The 23,364-nt window shown below is 49.9% G+C and overlaps 1 protein-coding gene across 1 annotated transcript in view; it reads right to left on the minus strand.

Moving 5' to 3' along the window:
* Positions 1 to 19,688, minus strand: part of KCP (kielin cysteine rich BMP regulator) — a 75,358-nt gene extending 55,670 nt beyond the window's left edge. The window contains 8 exon segments of the mRNA XM_087935617.1: positions 195 to 291; positions 2,037 to 2,207; positions 3,104 to 3,171; positions 4,903 to 5,086; positions 7,683 to 7,951; positions 11,995 to 12,067; positions 13,299 to 13,855; positions 19,361 to 19,688. Of these exon segments, the coding sequence (XP_087791743.1) occupies positions 195 to 291; positions 2,037 to 2,207; positions 3,104 to 3,171; positions 4,903 to 5,086; positions 7,683 to 7,951; positions 11,995 to 12,067; positions 13,299 to 13,855; positions 19,361 to 19,688 (1,747 nt within the window).
* Between the last annotated feature and the right edge of the window lie 3,676 nt (positions 19,689 to 23,364).

Below are 23,364 nucleotides of genomic sequence, written 5' to 3' on the forward strand. Positions count from 1 at the left end.
TTTTCTTAAAAGGGATAAGAAAACGCAAGTTTTCTTCCCATATTCAGCTGTGCCCAAATCAGTGAATAATGGGTTCTGTGTGCGAATTGCCCAAATCCACTTGTGGGAACCCAAATACAACTTCAAACATGAGATTTGACGCACAAATTTGACACATCCTGTGGCTTTCCCCTGCATTGCACGAAACCTCTTACCTTGACGGCAATTGGGGCAGCATTGCCCAGGCGGTGTGTAGCGGTCCTGGCACAAAAGCTGGGGGCATTCGGCCACTTGGCACCGGACTGTCCCTGCCTGGCACCGTGGGAGAGATAAAACAAGGTTTGTCTATCCAGAGTGGCACCTGGACAGAAGGGAGGGGGCAAGGACGCTGCTCCCTGGCATCACTGGGTGGGGGCCCCAGACTGCGGTTCAAATGGGCATCAGGACTGGCATTTCCAATTCTCAGAGTAGGAACGATGTGTGCATTTCCTAACTGTGTGTTCAAGAGCCTTGGGGACTCGCCTGCTGTTGGTCTGTGGGCTGGCATCAGTTGGCTTTTGGCTGGATTTCATTGGGACAGTTCTGGGTTTTGGATGAGGGGAATTTAGAATAGAATAGAAAACAGGAATAGAATAGAAAAGAGAATAGAATAGAATAGAAAAACAGAATAGAATAGTAGAATATAGAATAGAATAGAGGAATAGAATTGAAAAATAGAATAGCATAAAATAGAATAGAATAGAATAGAGGAATAGAATAGAAAAATAGAATAGCAGAATATAGAATAGAATAGAATAGAATAGAATAGAATAGAATAGAATAGAATAGAATAGCATAGAATAGAATACAATAGAATAGAATAGAGGAATAGAATAGAAAAATAGAATAGCAGAATATAGAATAGAATAGAATAGAATAGAATAGAATAGAATAGCATAGAATAGAATACAATAGAATAGAATAGAGGAATAGAATAGAAAAATAGAATAGCAGAATATAGAATAGAATAGAATAGAATAGAATAGAATAGAATAGCATAGAATAGAATAGCATAGAATAGAATAGAGGAATAGAACAGAAAAATAGAATAGCAGAATATAGAATAGAATAGAATAGAATAGAATAACAAGAGTTGGAAGGGACCTTGGAGGTCTTCTAGCCTAACCCACTGCCTAGGCAGGAAACTCTGCACCATTTCAGATAACCATTTGGTCATTCCAGTGTTGGAGCATTTACAACTTCTGGAGGAAAGTTGCTCCACTGGTTAATCGTTCTAACTCTCAGGAAGTTAGTTCTCCTTAGTTCTGAGTTGCTTCTCTCCTCGATGAGTTTCCACCCGTTGCTTCTTCTCCTGCCTTCAGGGGCTTTGGAGTATAGCTTGACTCCCTCTCCTTTGGGGGGCAGCCCCTGAGATACCGGAACACTCCTATCATGCCCCTCCCTGGTCCTTCTCTTCACCAGACTAAGCCAGGCCCAGTTCCTGTAACCGTCCATCGTACGTTTTAGCCTCCAGCCCCCTCATCCTCTTGGTTGCTCTTCTCTGCACTCTTTCCAGAGTCACAATATCCTTTTTTTTTTTTTACATTGTTGGCAACCAAAACTGGATGCCAATATTCCAAGTGGGGCCTTATCAACACCTTACAAAATGGTAGCAACACTTCACGTGATCCTGATTCTATCCCTCTGTTAATGCAGCCAAGAATTTGTGTTGGCTTTTTTGGCTGCTGCTGCAAATCGCTGGCTCATATTTAAGCGATTGTCAATAATAATAATAATAATAATAATAATAATAATAATAATAATAATAATAATAACAACAACAACAACAACAACAACAACAACAACTAAATCTTCATTATAGATTTACAGAATAACAGGGGTGGAAGGGACCGTGTAGGTCATCTAGTCCAACCCTCTGCCCAGGCAGGAGACCCTACCCCATTTCTGTCCAGTCTCTTCTTGAAAGCCTCCAGGGATGAAGCTCCCACAACTTCCGAAGGCAAAATATGTGTGCGCACGAGTGAACAGGGCATCACAAGACCTTCCCTTCCTCTCACCTCACAGGTGCAGTGGGTGCACGGATCCTCCAGGAAACCATCTCTTTCCTTCAGCAGGTGTCCCTTGTACATGCAGTCCCCACATTCAGGGCAACACCTGTCCTCAGGGGTGGCAGGATGCTGGCAGGGCACGGGTGGACAATCCTCTACTTCACAAGTCACTCTGCCATCCTGGGTGGGTGCAAAGAGAGTCACGTACCGGGGGAAGAATATTGTTTTGCTACCTTTTCTGCCAAGTGATGGATGCTAACTTGGTCCTCCACACCAATAAGACCAAGGACTTGATAGTGGACTATACGGAAGGAATAGATCAGATATCCAGCCCTTGCTTCTCAAGAGAGACTGAGTGGACTCAAATGGCCAGTTTTAAGTTTCTGGGTGTTACCCTAAAAGAGGACCTGACCTGGGGTGCTCACATTGCAGCCCTGGTCAAAAGGGCCCAGCAGAGATTATACTACCTGGGACTTCTCAGGAAACAACAACCGCATGGAAAACTGCTGGGGACCTTCTACCGCTGCACCAGAGAGAGTATTTTAACTTATTGCACCTCTGTATGGTTTGCCAATTGTACAAGTGGCAGATAGGACAGCACTCCAGAGGGTGAATGTCATTGCCCAGAGGATCCTGGGTTGCCTTCTCCCCTCTTTGGAAGAGCTTTAAGAAAGTTTAAAAGATTCTCCTGCTGCCTCAAGAAAGTTCAAAACATCCTCAAAGATCTATCTCACCCTGGGAACCCCTTTTTTTTTTTTTACTATTACCATCTGGCAGACGGTACAGGATAATAATAAAAACAAGCACAAATAGACTGGAAATCAGCTTCTATCCCAGGGTAGGAGCTCTGTCGAATTCTACTGTATAGCGCAATATTAATGAAATATCAGGAGTTTTCAATTCAATTGTATAGAATGCGAAGGATGCGTGTTTGTGTTTATTTTCATAGTCATAATGTGTACAGAAGATGGCATTTAATTTCGTGGTACGAGGTGCAATGACAATAAACTAAACTGAACAGTTTTTCCAAACCAGGAAGGTGGCATCTATACAGGTATGCCCTTCTGTCCACTCACCTCACACTGGCACCTCTGGCAGGGATCCTCCTTCCAGCTCTCGCCCTCTTTCCTGCCACCGGCACAACCTGCGGGGAGTATAAGGGGAGAAGCGCACCTGTTGGATTTCTGCCTGAAGAGAAGCGGTTCAAAGGGGCGACAGGGGCAAGGCAGGGCATGCAAGATAAGAAAAAAATGTGCCTCGGGATCGAGGCCCAAGACTTCGAGAGCAAAGGTGTCCAAAATGGTGGCCTTGAGTATACCCGGGGGCCGCCATCTTGAGGGTTTTTGACCTCTCCCAACTCTGTGGACGCTCCTGAAAGGTGGAAATCCACAAATCGACTCCGTAGATCAGGCGCTCTTCATTGCTAGATCGATCTCGGCAAGAGCTGAACGGGAAAATGGCCACCGTGCCAGGCCCCCTGCCTCCCTGCGCCCGGTCCCCCAAAGGGCACTTGGCAGGGGTGGGATTCGGATTTTTTTTAAACAACTGGTTCTGTGGGCGTGGCTAGGTGGTCCTGTGACTGGGTGGGTCAAAAGAGGGAAACTCGCTTGAACAAGGCGCTTGGAGCAAGGGGTTGGACTAGATGACCTCCGAGGTCCCTTCCAGCCCTGGATTGTTGTGCTGTTTCAAAGCATCCTCTGAAGCTGCATCTAGTGCCAGGGTTTGTAGTCCTTCCTTCCTCTCTTTTTTTCCTCCCTCCCTCTGTCCATCCATCCATATCTAATTCCCTTTCCCTTCCCTCTTTCTCCCTTCCCTCCCTCCCTTTCTTTCTTTTCCTTTTCTTTCTCCCCTCCCTCTTTCTAGTCTTTTTCCTTCCTTCCTTCCCTTTCTTTCTTCCTTCCCTCCCTTTCTTTTTCTTTCTTTCTTTCTTTCTTTCTTTCTTTCTTTCTTTCTTTCTTTCTTTTTTCTTTCTTTCTTTCTTTCTCCCCTCCCTCTTTCTAGTCTTTTTTCCTTCCTTCCTTCCCTTTCTTTCTCCCTTCCCTCCCTCTTCTTTCTCTTTCTCTTCTTTCTTTCTTTCTTTCTTTCTTTCTTTCTTTCTTTCTTTCTTTCTTTCTTTCTTTCTTTCTTTTCTTTCTTTCTTTCTTTCTTTCTTTCTTTCTTTCTCCCTTCTTTCTAGTCTTTTTTCTTCCTTTCTTCCCTTTCTTTCTCCCTTCTTTCTTCCCTTCCCTCCCTCCCTCCCTCCCTCCCTCCCCTCCCTTCCTTCCTTCCTTTTTCCTTCCTTCCTTCCTTCCTTCCTTCCTTCCTTCCTTCCTTCCTTCCTTCCTTCCTTCCTTCCTTCCTTCTTTCTTTCTTTCTTCTTTCTTTCTCCCCTCCCTCTTTCTAGTCTTTTTCCTTCCTTCCTTCCTTCCTTCCTTCCTTCCTTCCTTCCTTCCTTCCTTCCTTCCTTCCTTCCTTCCTTTCTTCTTTCTTTCTTTCTTTCTTTCTTTCTTTCTTTCTTTCTTTTTTTCTTTTTCATTTTTTCTTTCTCCCCTCCCTTTCTTTCTCCAAATCCTCCCTCTTTCTTTCTCTTTCTTTCTTTGCACTCCTCTGCGCCCCCGTTTTGGGCCTAACGAACTTCCCTGGAGCCTCCTGGAAGCAAAAATGGGGCGTGGGGGGCCAAGCTGCACCCGCCCCCCAGCCCCATTTGGGGTCTAGCAAGCCTCCCTACCCTTACCTGGGAGCCAGAACGGAGCGTGTGAGGACCCCCGGCAAGGGTGGGGCAGGGCCAGCTGGTTTGCCGAACTGGATGTAAAATTAATTTCCAGATCACCCGAACTGGCGCGAACCGGCGGAATCCCACCCCTGGGTGAGTCTCGAACCCCGGGCGTTTCCTCACCCCGGCAGGGCATCCGGTTGGGCTGCGTCCGGCACTCGGCCTTGCCCTGCACACACACGCAGGAGGTGCAGGGGTCTTGGTCCCAGGAAGCCCCCTCCTCGTAGCGCCGTCCATCGACAAAGCAGGTTATCCGCCGACACTCACATTGTTCAAGGGTCTTCAGCCGGCCCAGCAGGTCGGAGTTCTGTAGGGTGTGTGTGTGTGTGTGTGTGTGTGTGTGTGTGTGTGTGTAGGTGGGAAGTGGGGGGGGGAGAGAGAGTTGCAGAATCAGAATTGTATGTCAGCACACCACTGGGTCATTGCCCCCTCCCCAAGAACCAACTATCGAGGTGGTAAGGCTGCTTCTGTGCTCTTTCGAGAACAAGTTTCTAACACGGTTAAAGAGCACAACCGCGTGCAAATTCCACGGGCGGACCCTTGAAAAAGCAAACACACACACACAAATTGCTTGTGGTTAGCGATCCGTGGCAAGTCGGGCGAAAACAGCGGAATCATTAAGAGAAAAGAATCTTTGTAGCTCAGGGTTGAAATGTGGGGTCCTGGGTGCTCTCTGAGCTGGGTGGTTTTCTTGCAGACGTTTCGTGACCCAGTTAGGGAACATCATCAGTGCTGCAAGGGAAAGGGATTTGCAAAAGAGAAGGGGAGGAGGAGGAAGAGGAGAAGAAGGGAAGAGAAGGAGGAGAAGAAAGGAAGAGGAGGAGAAGTACTTTGGGATCCTGGGTGCTCTCTGAGCTGGGTGGTTTTCTTGCAGACGTTTCGTGACCCAGTTAGGGAACATCATCAGTGCTGCAAGGGAAAGGCATTTGCAAAAAGAAAGGGGAGGAGGAGGAGGAAGAGGAGAAGAAGAGGAAGGAGGAGGAGGAGAAGAGAGAAGAGAAGAGAAGGAGAGGAGGAGAAGTACTTTGGGATCCTGGGTGCTCTCTGAGCTGGGTGGTTTTCTTGCAGACGTTTCATGACCCAGCTAGGGAACATCATCAGTGCTGGAAGAGAAAGGGATTTGCAAAGAGAAGGGGAGGAGGCGGAAGAGAAGAAGAAGAAGGAAGAGGAGGAGGAGGAGGAGGAGGAGGGAGGAGGAGGAGGAGGAGGAGGAGGAGGAGGAGGAGGAAAGGAAGGAGAGGAGGAGAAGTACTTTGGGATCCTTGGTGCTCTCTGAGCTTGGTGGTTTTCTTGCAGACGTTTCATGATCCAGCTAGGGAACATCATCAGTGCTGGAAGGGAGTGGGGTTTATGGAGAAAGAGGAGGAGGAGAGGAGGAGGAGGAGGAGGAGGAGGAGGAGGAGGAGGAGGAGGAGGAGGAAGATGAAGATAATCCTCCTCCCAGCCAACCCCCTCCCGTCTAGCACCGATGATCTTCCCTACTTGGGTCATGAAACATCTGCAAGAAAACCACCCAGCTCAGAGACCATCAAGGACCCCACAGTTCTACTCCTCCTCCTCCTCTCTGCAAACCCCACTCCCTCCTAGCGCTGATAATGTTACCTAGTTGGGTCACGAAACGTCTGCAAGAAAACCACCAAGCTCAGAGGCCTCCAATGACCTCACGGTCTTCCTCCCTACCCTTCTACTCAGCAAACTCTACACCCAAGTGGCCTCAATGACTCTCAGAGAGACTGTCAATGACCAGATGATTGCCAGGAACAGAAAGCCTTCCATTGCCCACCATTCAGTCAGAACTGAAGAAGCTTCTTAGATGAGAAGCAAAATGTCTTCGAGGAAAAGAAAAAACCAGTCCGGTTGCACCTTTGGGCACCAGAGTTTCAAAACAGGTCACACCTCTGGACTAAATTCTACTGGGACCCGCTGGACTAAACCTTTCTTGGCCAAAGGAAGTCTTTCCAATGCCACTGTCACGGTTCCAAGTAACAGAACCAACTCTGAGGCCTGAGTGTCCCCCAAAGTACAGGTGTATTAGGCATGTCATATTGGCACATCTGGTGAAAACCCGACTCTGAAAGTTTTCCACAGTTCTCCCTACCCAAATTAAAAGTCAAAAGTTCTCTCCCCCTTTCCACAGGTCCATCACACGGTCTAATCAAGCCGTAGTTCAAACTTCAGTTGGTTCCAGTCCAGGCCTTCCCAACACCTGGTGAGAGCGTCCTTGGTTCCCATGGGAAAGTGCCGATATTTTATTTTGGCTACAAGTCTCAGCTATGTCTATCTCCACCCACCTCCCGTTCCCATAGCTCTAACCAGCCAGGCTGTGGCAGCCCTGAAGATATTCCAAAATGGCTTCAGAGGTTGACAGTCACTTCTATTTTGATGGGTCTGGAGATCGGGAGCAGAACCCGCCTTCTGGCTCTCAAGTCAAGCCTCTCTGTTTCCAGAACTCCCATTGGAAGGACTTGTGTCAACTCGTAAAGCATTCCTAGGTCTGTTTTTGAGTTGCCATACACAAGCGAGGTAAGGGTGGGAAGTCTGGAAAGAGCAGTATAAAACCAGAAGTACATTCCAGGCTTATCTTACGAAGAGTGTAGCTAGGCTACCGGATCTTTTATCCTTGAAAATTCTTCGTTGGAGAATGTGATTGATGACACCCAGCCCGTGAAAGTGAACCATTGGAGAATCTGATTTATGACACACCCAGGGGGAGGGGGAAAACAGGGTCACAGGTGACTGTGAATTATGTATCCCAGAGTTGGATTCGTTTTGGTTAATGCTGGCATTACTCCTAATAAATCTTTTGAGGGGTTTGTTTTTTGAAGCTTGGCCTGAGGCTCATGAATTAAAGAGGGCAATTGCTGGAACCCTGACAAATGGACTGGTACAGTAAAAATCCTCACCTGTTCCTTCACCATATCCAGCATGGTTCCCAGTGCCTCCACCAGCTCCTCCAGACTCTGGATCCGATCTTCCAGGCTGACCACACCGGACCGCGCAGATCCCGGGGGTGGCAAATCTGGTTGGCTGGGTTCTTGCTGGTAGTGGTGAGACTCTGCCAGGGCCAGTGGCCCAAAGTGGGGCAAGGATACCAGATCCAGAGAAGAATCTTCTGGGAGATCAAGATACTGGTCATCCGACAGACCGTAGGGCAGAGAGAAGAGGTCCAATTCTGTGGGTCAGCAACACAAGAGGTCAGTACGAACCTGGTACAGGTGAGGAGGAATGTGATGACCCAGGGCGGGATACAAAAGCAACACAGTCCCTTTAATACCTTCAACTTGGCTTTAAAAGTCCAATTATCCTTGACTGGAGAAAAAAACTCGGCTACAAACAGTTGCGAAAAGGAAGAAATGCTGTTCAAACTCAAAATACATATAAATTAAAATAGAAAACAACAACAACACAAACCACACTGAAGCAATTAATAAGACAAGGAAGGATAAGGGCTTGAAGACATCCACAGATATCGAAATACACACACTGGGAAGGACGGCAGAACTCAGATAAGAACTGACAGACTAGAATTATTTCACGCTTTGCTTCCAGCACTGGGCCATGCGCAGTTTGTCCTTTAAAGCAGTCCTCACAGCTGCAGCCCATGAAGGGGATCAAGGCCGTTTCCTCATCCCTAGACCATGCCACTCACGTTTCTCCCTTATCCAATTCTCCCTGCGTGCCCTAGGATGAAGAGAGGACGGGCCTGGGTCTTCCTCTGAATGCCCATCCAGCCTGTGCCCTTCCCCAGTTTCCTCCACAACCTCCGGAGCCACACTCCCACTCCCTGTTGGCTGTTCCTCCTCTCTCTTGGAGTCAGGTTTGAACAGGGGCATGACAAGGAATCTCCAGAAGTCCCCGTCTCTTGTTTCCTGGGCCCATTAATTGGGGGTTATTGGGACACTTCATTCTTTCAGCAGGCCAAGCCAATGGGGGTCAAGCATGGACTGGAGATATGCAATGGAATAACAGGTTTGTGATGTTGGTTGCCGATGCAATATATTTTCTTTCAATTTTCCAAGGATGGACTACTCAGGCCTTTCATGCTCAGGTTTTCTGCAGTAAACTGTTTATTTATTTTAGATTTTTATCCTGCCTTTACTGCTCCAGCCAACGAACATCCTTAATATTCTTTCATCCTCTTTTCTCCACAGCAACAACCCTGTGAGGCAGGCTGGGCTGAGAGAGGAGGAGTGGTTCAAAGTCACCCAGCCAGCTTTCATGCCTAAGGCAGGACTAAAACTCACCACCTTATAGTCATTGGCCCAATGTCACCCAACTGGTTTTCATCCCTAAGGCGGGATTAGAACTCACTGTCTCCTAGGGATTGGCCCCAAGTCACCCAACCAGCTTTCACACCTAAGGCGGGACTAGAACTCACTGTCTCCTAGGGATTGGTCCCAAGTCACTCAACCGGCTTTCACACCTAAGGCAGGACTAGAACTCACTGTCTCCTGGTGATTGGTCCCAAGTCACCCAACCAGCTTTCACACCTAAGGCAGGACTAGAACTCACTGTCTCCTAGGGATTGGTCCCAAGTCACTCAACCGGCTTTCACACCTAAGGCGGGACTAGAACTCACGGTCTCCTGGTGATTGGCCCAAAGTCACCCAACCAGCTTTCACATCTGGTGGGACTAGAACTCACTGTCTCCTAGGGATTGGTCCCAAGTCACTCAACCAGCTTTCACACCTAAGGCGGGACTAGAACTCACGGTCTCCTGGTGATTGGCCCAAAGTCACCCAACCAGCTTTCACACCTGGTGGGACTAGAACTCACTGTCTCCTGGTGATTGGCCCAAAGTCACCCAACCAGCTTTCACACCTAAGGCGGGACTAGAACTCCCCGTCTCCTGGTGATTGGACCAAACTCATCCAGCTGGTTTTCATGCCTAAGGCGGGACTAGAACTCGGAGCCTCCTGCTTTCTAAAACCAGCATGAATCACCAGACCAAACTGGCTCTTCTGTTTAACTGAACTACCCGACTTCCTGAGAAACTGGCCGAGAAAAACGTGCTGTTTGTGCGATGGAAAAAAATGTGTATTTGCACATTTGAGAGATGGAAGAGCCAAGGGCTGTGCAGCCACAAACACACACACACACACACACACACACACACACACACACAACCCCAGCTGCTCCCAGACAGGCGGCCTTCGCACAATCCGAATCAAACTGATTTCAGCAGAACCAGGCCAAATTATGCAAGCCACAACAAAGGGCCCCCTTGTGCGAAAGTTGTTCCTCTGCCCAATTTCTTCTTCTGGACGCCTCGTTTTGTTTATTTCCAGCTCAGGATCTTGGATCTCAACCAGAAGATTCAGCCCTTCGTGGCTCCTGCTCGGGGGTCATCGGAGAGATGGGAAAGAATTGCTCTGGCAAAGAGACCCCGGCAGCTCCAGGCCCACAAAGACACACACACACGCACACACACACACACACACACACACACAACTCAACCCTTCCACCTGGCTGGGCCACTTAGCAGGAAGAGCACTCTTCTTTAAGGGAAGGGCTGAGGAAACTGGCGGGAGCGGGGAGGAGAAGGGACGGAGGAGGAGGAGGAGGAGTAAGAGGAGAGGAAGGAAAGGAGAAGGGGAAGAGAAGAGGAAAATAAAAAGGAGACGATAGTGCAAACCTGACACATGGAGGAGAGGAGGAGGAGGAGGAGGAGGAGGAGGAGGAGGAGGAGGAGGAGGAGGAGGAGGAGGAGGGGAAAAAGAAAGGAATGGAGGTGAATGAGAAGTAGAGGGTGAAGGAAAGGAGGAGGAGAAGGGATGGATGAGGAGAAGGAGGGGAAGAAGTAAATAAGAAGGATCTATCTCTTGTCTATCCGTCCATCCATTATCTATCTATCTATCTATCTATCTATCTATCTATCTATCTATCTATCTATCTCTCTATCATCTCATTATCTATCTATCATCTATTTAGGTATCCCTGCTTATCTATCTATCTATCTATCTATCTATCTATTTATCTATCTATCATCTATCCATCTATCTATCTTCTATCTATCTATCTATTTATGAATCCATACATCTATCTATCTACCTTTGTATCTATCTATCTATCTATCTATCTATCTATCTATCTATCTATCTATCTATCTATCTATCTATCTATCTATCTATCTATCTATCTATCTATCTATCTATCTATCTATCTATCTATCTTCTATCTATCTATCTATCTATCTATCTATCTATCTATCTATCTATCTATCTATCTATCTATCTATCTATCTTCTATCTATCTATCTATCTATCTATCTTTCTATCTATCTATCATCTATCTATCTATCTATCTATCTATCTATCTATCTATCTATCTATCTATCTATCTATCTATCTATCTATCTATCTATCTATCTATCTAATTTATGAATCCATACATCTATCTATCTACCTTTGTATCTATCTATCTATCTATCTATCTATCTATCTATCTATCTATCTATCTATCTATCTATCTATCTCTCTATCTCTGTCTCTATCTCTATCTCTACCTCTATCTCCATCCATCCATCCATCCATCCATCTCTCTCTCTCTCTTTCTCTCTTCATCTCTACCTACCTACCTACCTACCTACCTACCTACCATTGCTTCTCCCCGTCTCCCACTCTCACCTATATATCCAGGAACTGCACCTATACCGAAATGCCACGCCGCGGGAGGGTGAAGTCAACAGAGACAGACCTTGCCGCTCGCCAGAATGATAGGTATCCTTACACATCCGGTCCAAATGTCCCCTTCTCAAAGGGGGCTCAGCAACGGAACAGCCCAAAAGGTTCTGCTGGCGGGCCCATTCCCAGGGGGCTCCCTTCCTCCTCCCCTCCCTGGCACTGTGCCACCCTGGCACCGGTGGGGCTCCAGCCGCCCCTCGCCCAACAGCTGTTGCCTCCTGTCTGGCTGGAGCCCAGCCAAGGCCCACGGCTCTTAGCCGCCGCCCCCCTCACAGGGAACATCTGGCCGCCAACACAGATGTTGGGGGCGGGGTCTGGTGGGAAGGAAACCTTTCCCACTGCTGAGATGCCTTTGATCTTGTCTCTTCGCCGCCCCCTCGGGGTGCCCCCCAACCGGTTATGGGTGGTCAGGTGGCCGGAGAAGGGATCTGGCCAACGTGGAACACGAGGCCACGACCAACTCCCTCGCTCTTTCACGCACCCCCTGCCAGACCCGGGAAGGCTGACGTGCAATTTGGGTGGAGACCCTTACCTGGCAGGTTCTCACAGTGCCAGGGGCGGTGAGGGAAGCCATGCGGGGAGATCTCAGCCGTCTGCCAGGAGCCCTGCAAAACAAACAAGCATCGTAGTCATAAATGTCTAAGGGTTAAGGAATCAGGCTAGAAAACCAGGAGACGGGGAGTTCTAGTCCCGCCTTAGGCCGGAAAGCCAGCTGGGTGACTTTGGGTTAATCACCAGGAGGCTGGAAGTTCTAGTCCCACCTTAGGCAGGAACGCCAGCTGGGTGACTTTGGGTTAATGACCAGGAACGGGAGTTCTAGTCCCACCTTAGGCAGGAAAGCCAGCTGGGTGACTTTGGCTTAATGACCAAGAAACGGGAGTTAGTCCTGCTTTGGCATGAAAGCCAGCTGGGTGACTTTGGGTTAATGACCAGGAGGGGAGTTCTAGTCCCGCCTTAGGCAGGAAAGCCAGCTGGGTGACTTTGGTTAATGACCAGGAGACGGGAGTTCTAGTCCCGCTTTAGGCAGGAAAGCCAGCTGGGTGACTTTGGGTTAATGACCAGGAGACGGGGAGTTCTAGTCCCGCCTTAGGCAGGAAAGCCAGCTGGGTGACTTTGGGTTAATGACCAGGAGACGGGACTAGTCCCGCCTTAGGCAGGAAAGCCAGCTGGGTGACTTTGGGTTAATCACCAGGAGACGGGGAGTTCTAGTCCCACCTTAGGCAGGAAAGCCAGCTGGGTGACTTTGGGTTAATCACCAGGAGAATGGGAGTTCTAGTCCCGCCTTAGGCAGGAAAGCCAGCTGGGTGACTTTGGGCCAATCACGAGGAGACTGGGAGTTCTAGTTTCTTCTTAGGTATGTAAAGACCGAAGCATTGAATGAAAATCAGGTGTTGGTACTGCTTTATAAAGCCTTAGTAAGGCCGCAGCTGGAATCCTGCATCCAGTTTTGGTCCTATTACCCAAAAGTTGTTGAGACTTTGGAAAAAAGCATAAAAAAGAATAAAAAAATAAAAATAAAGAATAAAAAAAAGCATTAAAAAAAAGAGCAACTAAGATGATCAAAGGCCTGGAGATGTAAACCTAGGAAGAATGGCGGCAGGATTTGGGTTTGGCTAATCTAGAGAAAAGAGGAAAAAGAAGGACTCGGGGTGACATGATAGCAGTCTTCCAATATTTGAGGGCTGCCACCAAGAAGAAAGTGGGGGGGTCAACCTGTTCTCCAAAGCCCCCAAAGGCAGGAGAAGAAACCCCAGGGGGTTTTAAGGGTCAGCACCAAGTGGGTGTAGGAAGGTTCTGGGTGCAGGGCACCGCTAAGTGCCCCTTGGTTGGACCTACCAGGAATTTGCTAGATTCATCTCCGGCCAGACTGGCAAAAGTGATCTGCAGGTCGAGGGGTAGCAGGAGGCTGAGTAACTCCTCCCCAGGGCCGTTCTCGAAGACGTAGGGTTCTTGGCAGTCCACGTAGAGGGAGATGCGTCGTGGCTCCAGGGTGAGCGCCAGCTGTGCCCACCGGCCATGGGCGAAGGGGCTGCCTCCGGGGAAGATCAGCGAGGCCGGTTCCGTGTTATGCACTGCCCGGTATGCCAACCGGAGCTGGTTCTCCTGGGTGCTGGATACCAGCTGCAGGAGGGGCTGCCCGTCCCGCTTGGAGGCCGCTGGGGAGACCAGGGCTATGAGCGTCCCCTCCGTGTTGGAGCTCTGGCGGGCCACAAAGTGGAAGCCCAGGGCGGCTTGCACCGTGGACAGCAGGTAGACGGAGTAGTCCCGTGGCAGGGTGAGGATGGGCACTCGCCGGCGGAACTTCCAAGCCGGGATGCCCGGATCGGGGCCCTTGGTTCTGCTGATGCCTGGCACCGAGCGGCTGATGTTGAGCGCCTCCAGCAGGTCGAGGACTGTAATGGAAGAGCAGGAGAGGAAATCAGAGGCCGCGCGGGGCGTCTCCGCGAGTCCCAAGGCTGGAGAGAATTTTGGGCGGGTGGGAGGTTGGAGTTTAGCCCCCTGGGATGTTTACAGACCGGCCCATGGTATGAACAGAACAAACAAGAGCTGGAAGGGATCCTGGAGGTCATCTAGTCCAATCCCCCTGCTGAAGCAGGAGATCCTACACCATTTCGGACAAATGGTTGTCCAATCTCTTCTTGAAAGCCTCCAGTGATGAAGGAAGGAAGAAAGGAAGGAAGGGAGGGAGGAGGAAGGGAGGGAGGGAGGAGGAGGAAGGAAGGAAGGAAGGAAGGAAGGAAGGAAGGAAGGAAGGAAGGGAAGGAAGGGAGGAGGGAGGGAGGAGGGAGGAGGGAGGGAGGGATGGATCTTAGAGGTCATCTAGTCCAGGGGTCACCAACCTTTTGGACCTCAGGGACCACCAAACTCATAATTTTAGATGCCAGGGACCACTAACTGGTTTTGTGGGTGTGGCCTAATTTGTGGGTGTGGCTTGGTGGTCATGTGGCTGGCTGGGCATGGCTTGTATGTAAATATTATAAATATTTATATAAATATTGAATTTTTTGTTTTAAAAAAAGAGAGCAACTTTTACTCCAAATCAGGCAAAGCAGGCAGATTGAGTTGCTCACAGAATCATTCAGTGATCTATCCATCTGCCATCGGCTAGCTCAGTCTCTCAAATTCGCTTGCCGCGAGTCCACGCCAAATTTGCTTGCAAGCAAACCTTCAGTCCTAAGGGGAGGTTCGGATGGGCTTAGCTAGAAAGCAAGAAATCCAACCTTTTCCTGCTTCCTAGCGGATCTAAATCTCCTGCCACAGCAGAACAGAGGATGGTCGGAAAAAAGGGAAAAATAGAAATTTAGCAGGGAAGTTTACTGGGTAAGGAGGGAGTGGGCGGGGAGGGTTCCCGCGGGCCATGTGGGCGGCGCAGCCTTGGGTTTCTGCCCAGCCTGGATTAATTGCTTTGGGGGGTGGGGGGGTGAGATTTCTCTGCGGCCCACCAAAATTTTCTCACAGTCCACCAGTTGGCGACTGATGATCTAGTCCAACCCCGCTGCTGAAGGAGGAGATCCTACACCGTTTCGGACAAATGGTTGTCCAATCTCTTCTTGAAAGCCTCCAGTGATGGATGAGTGGATGGATGGATGGATGGAGGGAGGGAGGGATGGAGGGAGGGAGGGAGGAAGGAAGGTACCTCAGAGGTCATCTAGTCCAACCCCTGCTGAAGCAGGAGATCGCACACCTTTTCGGACAAATGGTCGTCCAATCTCTTCTTGAAAGCCTCCAGTGATGGATGAATGGGTGGGAGGGAGGGAGGGAGGGAGGGAGGGAGGGAGGAAGGAAGGAAGGAAGGAAGGAAGGAAGGGACCTTGGAGGTCATCTAGTCCAACCCCCTGCTGAAGCAGGAGATCCCACACCGTTTCGGACAAATGGTTGTCCAATCTCTTCTTGAAAGCCTCCAGTGATGGATGAATGGATGGATGGATGGAGGGAGGGAGGGAGGGAGGGAGGAAGGAAAGGAGGAAGGAAGGAAGGGACCTCGGAGGTCATCTAGTCCAGCCCCTGCTCAAGCAGGAGATTTTATATCACTTCAAACAAAAGGTTGTCCGTATCTTCTTGAAAGCCTCCAGTGATGGAGGAAAGAAGGAAGGAAGGAAGGAAGGAAGGAAGGCCATCCAAGAGCCTTGGATTGGCCAGGTAGTTGATGAGTCAGTTCAGGTTTCCAGTTTGATTCTATGGCACAGGTAGCCCTCAACTTACGATCTGCTGCTTAGGGACCGTTCGAAGTTACGACGGGCTTCCCCAGGGTATTTAAGACCCAGTTCCAACGTTGTGAGGGCACACACACACACGAGTCACCTGACCAAATGAATTAACCACCCTGTTACTAACTGAACAAGCGCAGTGATTCATTTAACAACGGTGGCAGGAAAGGTCATGAGCAGGGGGGCGAAACTCACAGAGCAGCAGTCTCGCTTAGCAGCAGAAAGCTTGGGCTCAGTGGTGGTCGTAAGTCAAGGACTTCCTTTTCCAGAAAAACAAAAACGAAAGAAGAGACGGGAAATCTTTCCAGGTAAGTAATGCTTAAGGTTAAGAAGAGGCTCTACTCCCTGGAGCTGCAGGTGGTTGCTTAGCCACAACATGGGTGTCGACAAGGCATCTTGCCCCACTGGCGCCAGCAGAAAAGGCCTGTCGTGGTTAGCCGGCAGCAGGTGTGGAAGGCTGTGGAGAGTGAGGACTCAGAGGAGGGGCCAGGACCATCAGGGAGTGGACTGCTCCCTCCAGAGATTGTGGGGGCTGGCAGCAGCAATGATGAGGAGGTTCCCGAGGAGCCTGTGCCAAGTGCGGGTGTGCACAGGATTGCTCAGAGGAAAGAACAGTTACAACAGCACAGACTCAGGAGTAAGGCTGCAAGATAACGGCCCCCTCCTTCAAGAAAATAAAAGCCAGCTGTGAAGTGGACGTTCTTTGCAGGAAGCAAAGACGTTTTGAAACTCAGCCTCGTGGACATTCCAGTTGGTATTTGAGGACTCTTGTGTTGTAAACTATTTTCTTATCTGCTTTTTTTTGGCAGCCTTGCAAAAACTTGGCCAGGCTCTTCCTTGTCAGAGCTAATGAGTTGGAAGCAGCCTTTGATCTGTGAAGAAACAGGATTCGTAAAATAAAACAGTAAAAGGTTGTGCTGGTACCTTTGTCTTGTGTTTGCTCTCTCGGAACCAGGTTTGGGTCAGAACAAGGCCCACCCAGGAGCCCCATCTGTGAAAGTGATTCTGGTGGGTGGGGTCCTTTTCTGCAGTGGCCCCCACCACGGGAAAAAAACTCTTCCACTGAATGGCTCTCCTGCTTTGGGCCTTCTGGATGGGGATTCAACCTGGCTCCTCCGGTGGGCTTTACACACTGAGTAAGCAACGCCCCCATTGAGGAGCTATCAGGAATAGTCCCAGCAACACTGACAGGGTAAGCCACTGCTCTGACCCAAGGAAACCAACACGAAATGGAGGTAACAGCAAAACCTTTTAATGCTTCTGCGCGAATTCCGTTCATTCACAGTTAAAAGGCTGCTTCAAACTAATTGTCTCTGATAAGAACGGACCTTGCCAAGGTGGTGCAAGGCTGCCAAGAACACTAGATAAAGTTGTCAAGAAATATTCCAAACACAAAGAATCTCCAAACACAAACTAAGAGATTCTGAACGTCCACAAGGCTTGAGTGCAAAAACTTTCTTTGCTTCCTGCAAAGAACTCCGGTTTCTCCGCTGGCTTTTATCTCTTGAAGGAGGGGCCATCACCTTGCAGCCTTACTCCTGAGTCGCCCGTGCTGCTGCAGCTGCTCTTTCCTTTGAGCAGCCCTGTGCGCATGTGCACAGGTTCCTCGGGGTGCTCTTCATCACTGCTGCTGGCCTCCACAACCTCCGAAGGCAGCACCCCACTTCCTGATGGGTCCTGGTCCCATCCCTGCATCCCACGCAGGCCCCTCACCTGAGTCCTCGCTCTTCAAGACCTCAGCCGTCCACACCTGCTGCCGGCGAACCACAACACCCACCACACCCACCAAGCCACAGAACTGGTAGTAAAAAATTTTTGAATCCACCACTGCACCGGGTTACCTCCGTATCGAACGGTTCTTAGACGGCTTCTTAGTCAAGGGAATTTGAAGGTTCACACCTGAGACATGACAGGTAAAAGCAGAACCACAAGACTAAAACGTGGGTTAGAAACAACCCACGCTAAAACTTGTTCAGGCAGGGAACTAATTAAAACTCTGCAAAACAGCAAACAGGGAACGGATGGGTGGGCCGATTCCTCCGGGGTGGGGAACTTTCCTTACAAGGTGATCCTCGACTTACGACCCCCCCCCCCAAGGAGCCTAACGTTTCTGTGGCTAAGCGAGAAAGTCGTTCCGTGAATTTTGCCCCATTTTATGACCTTTGCCTTGCCACGGTTGTTAAGCAAATCTGGCTTCCCCATTTAACTTTGGGTATCAGGAGGTCACAAAAGGAGATCCCATGAACCGCAGGACGTTAGAGATATACTAGCTCTAGATGTACTCTAGATATACTAGAGACCCATAGCGAAGCATGAAACTATGGGGTTGGGCTTAATTTTGGGGGAGGAAAATAAGGGGGGAGGGGAATTCTGCCTACCAGCAACCATCGGTATTCACCTGGCTAGCGTCCTGGGTCCTTGGTTAGGACTCGAGCTGTTGAGCCACCAACCAGCCCCAAAGGCTGTGAATCTCACTAAGGATCAAATGATGATGATGATGAAGAGAAGAAGAAGAAGAAGAAGAAGAAGAAGAAGAAGAAGAAGAAGAAGAAGAAGAAGAAGAAGAAGAAGAAGAAGAAGAAGAAGAGGAGGAGGAAGAGATGAAGGAGGAGGAGGGAGGAGGAGGAAGAGGAGGAGGAAGAAGAAGAAGAAGAAGAAGAGGAGGAGGAGGAAGAGGAAGAAGAAGAGATGAAGGAGGAGGGAGGAGGAGGAGGAAGAAAAGAAAAAGAAGAGGAGGAGGAGGAGGAGGAGGAAGAAAAAGAAGAGGAGGAGGAGGAGGAGGAGAAGATGAAGAAGAAGAAGAAGAAGAAGAAGAAGAAGAAGAAGAAGAAGAAGAAGAAGAAGAAGAAGAAGAGATGAAGGAGAAGAAGAAGAAGAAGAGGAGGAGGAGGAGGAGGAGGAGGAAGAAGAAGAAGAAGAAGAGGAGGAGGAGGAAGAAGAAGAAGAAGAAGGGAGGAGGAGGAGGAGGAGGAGGAGGAGGAGGAGGAGGAGGAATAACAATAACAATAATAAGAAATCTTCATTACAGATTCATTACAGGTGGAAGGGACCGTGGAGGTCATCTAGTCGTCCAACGCTACCCGAACACTTCCTAGGTCCTTGGTTAGGACTCGAGCTGTTGAGCTGCTAACCATCCCCAAAGGCTGTGAATCTCACCAAATATTAAACAACCTCAACTACAACAATAATATAGTATGCATAGTTAATTAAAACAGTATGAATTTTAATCTAAACTTAGAAGGGAAAGACTGTTGACCTTGTGCCCAAGAGATGTGTACCGACACACCGTACAATGGAAAGTTGTGTTTTATGTTTGTATCAGTCAATGTTTGTTGTCAAAACAAATCAAAAGAACAGATGGGTCGGAAAACAGGGCTACGAGGCGCCTCGAGGATGCCCCCCTCCCTCTTGGAAGGGACCCCCGGAGCCTCCAAAGCCAGCGGCAGTCTACCTGAAGACCCCCCCTTCCCTTCTCCAACCCTCCCAGGAGACCCCACCGCCCCCTGAGCTCAAGCTGCGCGCAAAAATAAAACTAAAATTAAAATTAAAAAAGTTAGCCCAAGTTCCAAGCGGGTGGGCTGCACGCCTCGTGGAAACCCACCCGGGAGGCTCCGGCCAGTCTCCGCGCCCGGCTGGTCCCCGCCGACCTGCCACCCCCCCCCCCCCCCGCCCCCAAATCCCGGCGCTCACCGTCGTCTCCGAAGTCCCGGCGGCCGGAGCCGCTACTCCCCGCGGTGGTCTCGGCGCCCGTCCAGGGTCCCTGCAGGGCCAGGGCCGCCCAGGGCAGCGCCAGCAGCTGCCAGCAGCCCTCATGATGCCCACCCAGGAGGGACGCGGCCGCTTCTGCTCGCGGGGTGGGAGGGCTGGCTCTGCCTGGCGCCCCCGACCCTCCTCCTCCTCCTCCTCCCCCTGGCTGCCAGAGGAGAGAAGGGTGGGTGGGCGGGCGGGCGAGCCCAGGCAGGCGGAGCGAAGTCCCGGGACGGATCGCGGGCGAAAAGGCGGGCGGGGACTGGCTCATGCCCGCTGGAATGGGGGTTGGGGGTTGTGGGGGGTGCTGGCTCATGCCCACCTAGCCCTTCCCATAAGCAGGTGAGGGGGTCTCTTTCCCTAAGGTCTTTGCAAGCTGCCCTCCAGCCTCTCTGCCCAGTAGCCCCCAACCCTCCCGCCCAATTGGCTTGATGGGGCGCCCGGACACCCCCTTGGAGGTGTGTGTGTGTGTCTTCCGACGCTGTCTCGGCCCCCCCCGCTTGGGCTATTCGGCCAAAGGGGATTGAGCCCGAAAGGCTTGGAAAGCTGGGGAGGTCCGTCCCCCGAAACCCCCTGCAAATGCGCGCCCCGCCCCTCCGTCGGCTGCTGCCGCCGCCACCTGTCCCGCAGGTGAAGGCATCACACCTGTCCTCCTGACCTCACCTGGCTGCGGGAGGCGCGAAGGGAAGAGAAAGGGGGGGAAAGGAAGACTTGAGCGCCACCTGCCGGCCGAAGGGCGGCAAGGCGCGTGGCTAGGCGAGGCTCCGCCGCGGGAGGGTTAATTGAAACCAGACGTTACTCAGGCCAGAAAATGTTCCAAAAAAAATCTGGGAAAACACAGCTTAGGCTCGGCCCGTCCCTAATGGAAAGGAAGCCCGTGGCAAGTTGTACAAAAATACACACTTTACAGTGCAAAACCTAAATATTAGCTGTATATCCTGTACCTCATTCTTGCTTGTGTGTGTGCGGGGGACTTGAATTGGAGGAGTTCCACAACCCCATGGCACAAATCTCACACACATAAGCCAGGTTATGAATTCAAGAGAGTTCTAGTTTCATCTGGGCTGGGTGAGTTTGAGCCAATCGCCAGGAGACGGGGAGTTCTAGTCCCGCCTTAAGCATGAAAGCTGGCTGGGTGACTTTGGGCCAGTCGCCAGGAGACGGGGAGTTCTAGTCCCGCCTTAGGAATGAAAGCAGGCTGAGTGACTTTGGGCCAATCACCAGGAGACGGGAGTTCTAGTCCCGCCTTAGGCAGGAAAGCAGGCTGGGTGACTTTGGGCCAATCACCAGGAGACGGGAGTTCTAGTCCCGCCTTAGGCATGAAAGCAGGCTGAGTGACTTTGGGCCAATCGCCAGGAGACGGGAGTTCTAGTCCCGCCTTAGGAATGAAAGCAGGCTGGTGACTTTGGGCCAATCACCAGGAGACGGGGAGTTCTAGTCCCGCCTTAGGAATGAAAGCTGGTTGGGTGACTTTGGGCCAATCACCAGGAGACAGAGAGTTCTAGTCCTGCCTTAGACATGAAAGCCAACTGGGTCACTTTGGGCCAATCACCAGGAGACGGGGAGTTCTAGTCCCGCCTTAGGCCTGAAAGCAGGCTGGGTGACTTTGGGCCAATCACCAGGAGACGGGGAGTTCTAGTCCCACCTTAGGCCTGAAAGCAGGCTGGGTGACTTTGGGCCAATCACCAGGAGACAGGAGTTCTAGTCCCGCCTTAGGCCTGAAAGCAGGCTGGGTGACTTTGGGCCAATCACCAGGAGACGGGGAGTTCTAGTCCCACCTTAGGAATGAAAGCTGGTTGGGTGACTTTGGGCCAATCACCAGGAGACAGAGAGTTCTAGTCCTGCCTTAGACATGAAAGCCAACTGGGTCACTTTGGGCCAATCACCAGGAGACTGGGAGTTCTAGTCCCGCCTTAGGCATGAAAGCTGGCTGGGTGACTTTGGGCCAATCACCAGGAGACGGGAGTTCTAGTCCCGCCTTAGGCCTGAAAGCCGGCTGGGTGACTTTGGTCCAGTCCCTCTCTCACTGAGCCCCATCTACCTCACAGGGTTGTTGTGGTGGAGAATATCGTCACATTCAGACTAGCCAAATAGAATAGCAGAATAAGAGAGTTGGAGGGGGCCTTGTAGGCCACTTAGTCCAACCCCCCACCCCCCGTCAAGCAGGAGAGCATACACTTTTTCCAACAGATGGCAGTCCGGTCTCTTCTGGAGAACGTTGCTGTGTGAATGCCATTTTATGGGGTCCTGGAGGTGTTTCCAGGGTTGGGGGTGGGGGATGGTTCTTGGCACCGGGTATCTCAAGATCTGCATCCCCACCCCGTTCTTCTCCTGGCCTGGTTGGAGGCAGGGCTGAAGGATCTCCGGGTCTTCTCAATCCGCCTCCAGAATTTGGGACGCCTCTTTAGCTGGATGGAGCCTGGTGATGCATGAAGCAGGCCAGCTGGACTGTCTCAACCTAATCTGGTTTCCTTGCCATTTTTTGGGGGGGGGACCAAAGGAAGTGGAGATTCCTGGAGGATTTTAACGGAAGACCTCCCCCCCCACTCAGTGACCAACTCTGAGACGGGGTTGGGGGACGTTTAGGATTTCACTGGGGCTAAAAGGTCCAGCTACAATGTTTGTGTCCAAGACGAATGTTATGCGCCTGTGAGGTCTCTTCAGGGAGGCAAAACTCCACAACGCCTTAAGGAAACACAACGGCCGTCTCTGCAACGGAGCCGAGTGGCCTCCAGCAGGCACGGGGTTCTAGAATCAGAATACAGCTGGAAGGGACCTGGGAGGTCTTCTAGTCCAACCCCGTGCTTCAGCAAGAGACCCTATACCATTTGAGACAAGTGACTGTCCCGATTCTTCTGAAAACCCTCCAGCGATGGAGCCCCCACAACTTCTGGTGGCAAGTCGTTCCACTGGTTAATAGTCCTCACTCTTAGGAAGTTTGTCCTTAGTGCCGGGTTGCTTCTAATCATCTAAGCCCCCTCGAGAACTGTCGGGTTTGGTTCTGCAACCCAACAGGACAGACACAGACTCCAGAGGGTAATTTAGGATTGCAGAAACAACAATTACTACCAACCTCCCTTCCAGGGAGGACCTGTATCCTTCATGAGTCAAAAGAGGACTGTGAAAATATCTAGAGACCACCTCACATCCCGGACATGAACTGTTTCAACTCCCACCCTCAGAACGACACTATAGAGCCCTGCACACCAGAACAACTAGACACAAGGGGAGTTTTTTTCCCCCCAATGCCATCACTCTGCTAAACAAATAATTCCCTCCACACTGTCCAACTATTTACAAAGTCTGCACTACTATTACTATTAATCTTCTCATCCCTCCTTATCACCCATCCCCTCCCACTTGTGACTGTAGGACTGTAACTTTGTCGCTTGTCACCTTATGATCTATATTGACTATTTCCTAGTATGATTTGATTGCTGATTGTACCCTATGACTATTATTAAGTGTGATACTTAATATGATTCTTAACTCTGGATGAATGTATTTTTTCTTTTATGTCCACTGAGAGCATCTGCACCAAGACAATTTCCTTGTGTGTCCAATCACACTTGGCCAATAAAAGAATTCTATTCTATTCTATTCTATTCTATTCTATTCTATTCTATTCTATTCTATTCTATTCTGTTCTATCCTATATTCTATTCTATTCTATTCCTTCTGTTCTATCCTATATTCTATTCCTTCTATTCTATCCTATATTCTATTCTATTCTATTCTATTCTATTCTATTCTATTCTCTTCTACTTTACCCTATCCTATCCTGTTCTATTCTATTCTTTCTATTTTCTATTCTATCCTTATACTTTCCCTATTCTATTCTATTCTATTCTATTCTATTCTATTCTATTCTATTCTATTCTATTCTATTCTATTCTGTTCTATCCTATATTCTATTCTATTCCTTCTGTTCTATTCTATTCTATTCT

The sequence above is a fragment of the Pseudonaja textilis genome, chromosome 5 (assembly GCF_049901715.1).
Source record: "Pseudonaja textilis isolate UNSWEBS1 chromosome 5, rPseTex1.2, whole genome shotgun sequence".
NCBI lineage: Eukaryota > Metazoa > Chordata > Lepidosauria > Squamata > Elapidae > Pseudonaja > Pseudonaja textilis.